The sequence below is a fragment of the Barbatula barbatula genome (assembly GCF_947034865.1).
Source record: "Barbatula barbatula genome assembly, chromosome: 14".
Classification (NCBI taxonomy): Eukaryota; Metazoa; Chordata; class Actinopteri; order Cypriniformes; family Nemacheilidae; genus Barbatula; species Barbatula barbatula.
The window spans coordinates 17,511,945-17,517,137 of record NC_136777.1 but is presented as its reverse complement, the minus strand read 5'-3'; the positions used below and the strand labels follow the sequence as shown (position 1 = coordinate 17,517,137).

The 5,193-nt window shown below is 36.0% G+C and overlaps 1 protein-coding gene across 1 annotated transcript; it reads right to left on the bottom strand.

Annotated features, from left to right (window-relative positions):
- Positions 1–1,890: 1,890 nt before the first annotated feature.
- Positions 1,891–4,983, bottom strand: prokr1b (prokineticin receptor 1b; the record flags this gene model as incomplete). The annotated part of the gene is made up of 2 exons (XM_079473454.1): positions 1,891–2,608; positions 4,520–4,983. 2 exons carry the CDS (start codon positions 4,981–4,983, stop codon positions 1,891–1,893), a joined length of 1,182 nt encoding a protein of 393 aa, XP_079329580.1.
- Positions 4,984–5,193: the final 210 nt, after the last annotated feature.

Sequence of the window (5,193 nt, the reverse complement as noted above, 5' to 3'; positions counted from 1 at the left end):
TCTCCTCCAATGGAGTTTTGGGTTCCCCGCCACAGTTTCCATACTGTTTTGCACTGTTTGCCTGGCCGGGGGGGCTGCTAGAATTTGATAGTCTTATTTAATTAACACTGCATATAGGGATTTATTGTGTGTCTGATATTTGACCTGTGTTTTGACTTCCATAACCTTTTATGTTTTACTTATAGTCAATGTTTTCTTGTTCAGCTGCTTTGTAACAATGAAAATTGAAAAAAGCGCTATATAAATAAAGCTGACTTGACTTGACTTGACTATTCAAAACGTATTGATGTTATTATTTTAGCAAATTGTTTTCCATAAATGTTTCGGAATTTGGGGAAAATTCTGTATTTCACAAAATGAAACAAAACACATATTTATCAAATGTATCATCATTTAGGTGTCTGGCATAGAATCTTACTGCAATAGTGATTATTATTGTAATATAAAATATTTTATTGTAATATGGTAATGTTAGATGATATATAGTCTGATGCACTCGCTGTTCTTGTTACTCTGAAGCATGCACAATTTGTCAGTGTAAAATTGTATGGGCTGATTCAACAGAATCTATGTATTATGGGTAATCTGGCCTTGGATTGCACATACATTGCTTACCTGCATTACAGGGCAAGCATACAAAATATTTCTCATTTTGGACTTTGCACATAAAGATATTTTAACAACCAGATCAATACACCTCTTAAATTGAGAGTATAAAGTTCAAGGATTACATGACACTGTTTGAATCGTAAGATCTTTATTTGGCTAGAATGCATGCAAGACCTATTAACCAACACAAATGATAACAAATATAGTTATTATTCCATAATTAAGAAGAAACAAAAAACCTCCTAAAACACATAGCGGTGGTTCAAAAAGTCCATAATTTCCTCAAATGGTGCTAGAAATATAAAATATATATATGTTATATCTAAAATAGCCACATGTAAAATAAAACATGTCAATTTGCATAAATGACTACACTACCAAAAACTGCGACGAAAGCTCCACTAGACAAAGAAACAAAAATGCTGAACGGTGACGTTTATCCCATAAAACACAGAGAATGTGGAATTTAACTTTCCTAACTCTAAATATGCAAAACACTTAAATACTGTATATATTATCCCATTGGATTGTTTAAAATTTTTTATACAATTTTTATATATATAAATATATAATATATATAAATAATATATGAACACAAATAAAATTGATATTGTAAAATCACTTTTGATGCAATCATGTAAATTATGAAGCTTCAAAGTAACATCTTTAGTCTTTAAGATCTTTAAATACTTTTTCCTTCAAAGCTACAGTTCTTATCTGGCTGGTTTGGATCATTTCTTATACATGTTTTATATAATTCTTCCATAAACAGACCAAAGATGGAACAAAAAATATTTCTGCTAGATCAAAAACGCTTTCGAACAAAGCATGGCTATGGCACTTCACAGGAAAAAACACGACATTAGACACAGAATTTGTATCTTATTAAATCCTCAAGATCAAAGATTTAGATCCAGCCAGGAAAATGACTTTGTATGTTTTTCAAAGTCAACTTCTTGTGAGTTAACACTTCGTTCAAGCACAAGGTAGATGTTTTATTAAAAAATCCTATTTGTGAAGCAATAGCGGAAACAGATTTATCTTGTGAAGACAAGACAGCACCCAACATAAGATCAAACAACAGTAGCAGAAATAGTGCAGAATGGGAAATAGTAAGTTGAAGAATGAATTAATGAATTCATATGAGGCTAAGAAATTAAAACAACACACAACACTGAAGATAATAGACACATACACACACACATTTACAGGTCGCTTTTAAGAAAGTCGGATCCTACTATCCACAGAACAATGCATCCTTCCAAACCCGTACAGTGGTCTTTAATCATCTGTAATGTGGGTAACATTTAAACCGCTCAGTTCAGCTCCCTTTTTACATTCACTAAGATTAGGGTTTATGTCGGTCTCATCCACAGTCTTTTTGGACATGTAGGTGGACTTCCATCGTAGGAGGACGATCCTCTTGAAATACTTCACTGTGTTGTTCTTCACACTGACGAAGCAGAAAGTGTTGATCATACTGTTGCTCATGGCAATGCACTCGATGATGTAGAAAGCCACCAGAGAGTTCTTCTCTCTGGAGATGAGCGTTGGGTGAAAATCACGTAGGATGGTGTAGCCATAGTACGGAGCCCAGCAGAGGATGTAAGCCGTCAGAATTCCAATGAGAACCATGACCGTCTTCCTGCGACAGCGTAGCCTCTTGCGGATCTGCTCCGTCTGGAAACCTGGAACGCTCTTGAACCAGAGTTCCCTGGAGATTTGCACGTAGCACATCGCCATTGTGAGCACCGGGCCAACAAACTCTACGGCAAAGATGAACAAGAAATAGGAACGGTAATATAGCTGTTGGTCCACAGTCCAAATCTGGGCGCAGAAGGTTTTGCTGCGGTTGGCTCCGTTAGGAACCTTTGTCGCAGAGGCAAAGTAAGCAGACGGTATGGAAATGAGCACTGGAACAATCCACACACCGGTTATGAGGAAGTATGCCGTCTGGTGCTTCATTCTGGGCCTCAACGGGTGAACGATGGCCATATACCTAAACACAACGAATGACTATATTAGATGTATCATGGTCATTTTCCCATAGGCACTTTACTAGTCAGCTTCCCTATACAGTTGCTGCTCTTTTGCAATGCTGAATTTCAGCTTTTGTAACACAATGTGTGTTAAGTTAACATTTTTTTTGTTAATATTATTGACTGCATCTTGTTTAAGGAAGATAAGTGTCATCCTGTCGGCATTTCGTTTACACACAACAATATTAAAAATATCCCAGAACAACACTTATTCTTACTTGTATGTCCTTCAAGTGCTAATCTAGTTTTAATAATCTTCATCAATCATCAATCTTTAGAACTGTCCTCGTTCTAAAATTCTGTCATCGTTCCTTGTTCCAAATACGTTTCTTTGTTCTGATAAACACAGAGAAGATATATGGAAGAATGCTTATAACCAAACAGATCTTGCCCTTATTGACTCCCATAGTCCCAAAAATATTTTTTATCATTTTCCTTGTTCTGTTGAACACAAAAGAATATATTTTGAAGAATTTAGGACAGCAAACAGTTCTAGGGAACTTTTGACTACCATTGTATTCTTTTCTACTATGGTTGTTAATTGTGGGCAAAATCTGTCTGTGAGTAATTTTTGGGTGAAGTATCCCTTTAATGCACTACAGTCATTAAAGTTGACTGGAACCTCAAGGCTTTTTTAATCTTCATGTGGCTCTTATCACAATTAAAAAAAGAGCGTGATGAAGTTCAAGCAAACTCTGGCCTGTTGTAATGGGGCCGTGTCCATTTGGTGTCTGGGGAATTTCGATTAAAAAGATGAAATGCTTCTGATGTCAAGACATTTTAACTTTTGTTTTTATAAAAGAATAACGCTTACAGAATAGCAATACATTCTCTAAAGCTGACCTTTAAAACAAAAATAACTGACATAATGTGTATGTTCATTGACTTCACAAATTTAAGTCACCCTTAAAATATTCTTAAAATATGCGTGCATTACTCCTTGTCTGGGTTCTAATTCACTGATAATGTTAATGAAATATCCCAACCAGTCTTCCATATGTCACCATTAAAACTGCATCTTTATTCAGTGCGTTCAGAGATTTACTTTATTAAACGGTTTGTGCTGACTATGAATTCTCCATGCGCTGTGTTGAGGCATTATAGAAAGCAGGTAAACACCACACTATTAGTGCAAAATGTTTCTACAGTATATGAACCATAAGACAATTTAATAAAATATATTACTTGATTGGAAAATGTTCTTATAGTTTTTAAAATTAATAAATATAACTATTTATTGAAACTGCTACAGGCCATTTGTACAGGCCAATAACATTTTTGCATGTTTAAGAACATGGAAGTACCCGAACATTTACAGTACATCTCAAATGTGACCCTTGACAACAAAAAAAGTATTATGGTTAAATGTTTTGCAATTGAGATTTTTACATCATCTGAAGGCTGAAAAATTTAACTTTCTATTGTTGTGTGATGTTTGTTAGGATAGGACAATATCTGGCGAAGAAAATTTAAATATTGTAAATATTGCCTTTGAAGTTGTTAATCAGAGGCCATCCACCAAAAATATGTATTTAGGTCACAAATGTCTCTTTCTTGTTTACAGGATTTTGCACTATTGCATTATGATTATTATTTGCCTGTATTAAGTAAAGCTCTGTATAAATAAGTCATTTGTTCTCAATGTGAGATTATGGATACCAGTGTAATAACTGTAATGCTTTGTTATAAGAAAAAAGAGTATAAACACATTTTAGTGCAATATTTGATGTTCCCTTTTTGGCGACCATGATGCATAATGCATTAATGTGGAAAAACACAAAATCCTGCCCAGTAAATAAGTGACAGCAGAGAACAGACTCAGGCTGTCTGTTTCTTCACCATACGGGAAAGATTTTTCAAAGCAAACCAACCTGTCAACAGCGATGGCCAGTAAGGCATTTGTAGACACATACAAAGACATAGTCCTGAGGTAGTTGACAGAGGCACACAACACCTTCCCATGATCCCAGGAGAGCTGTTTGACTACATAGTAATCCACCAGGAAAGGGCAGCAGACCACAGCCACTATGAAGTCAGAGATGGCCAGGTTGGCGATGAGTAAGTTGGTAAGGTTCCTTAGTTTTTTGTATCGGGCCAGAGTGGCAATAAATAGGAAGTTGCCAAAGCCACACACTAGCATGATACAGGCGAGGACCACTCCGATGACAATGGTGCCCACGAAATACGCCATCCCCTGTGTGGTGTCAGGCATCTCATCAGCGGGAACGCCATAGTCCATGTCATAGAAGTCTGTGTCATGCACATCAAGAACGGGCACTCGATTATAGGGGTTCACGAAAACATCTGCCAAATGAGTGAGGTTTGTGTTCTCCATTTCAGAAAAGATGTATTTTGAGACTTTCTCTAGCTGTTACTGGTCATGATCCAGGCATGCTCAGGTGAACGTCTTGTCAAATCAAATGAGATTGTATGTCCCAGGTGAGTAAGCAGGTTACACACTGAACATGAAATAGAAAACGTAAACACAATTGCACAACATCATCCAAACATTTATATTATTTCATAAGTATTACACTCTTTGAAA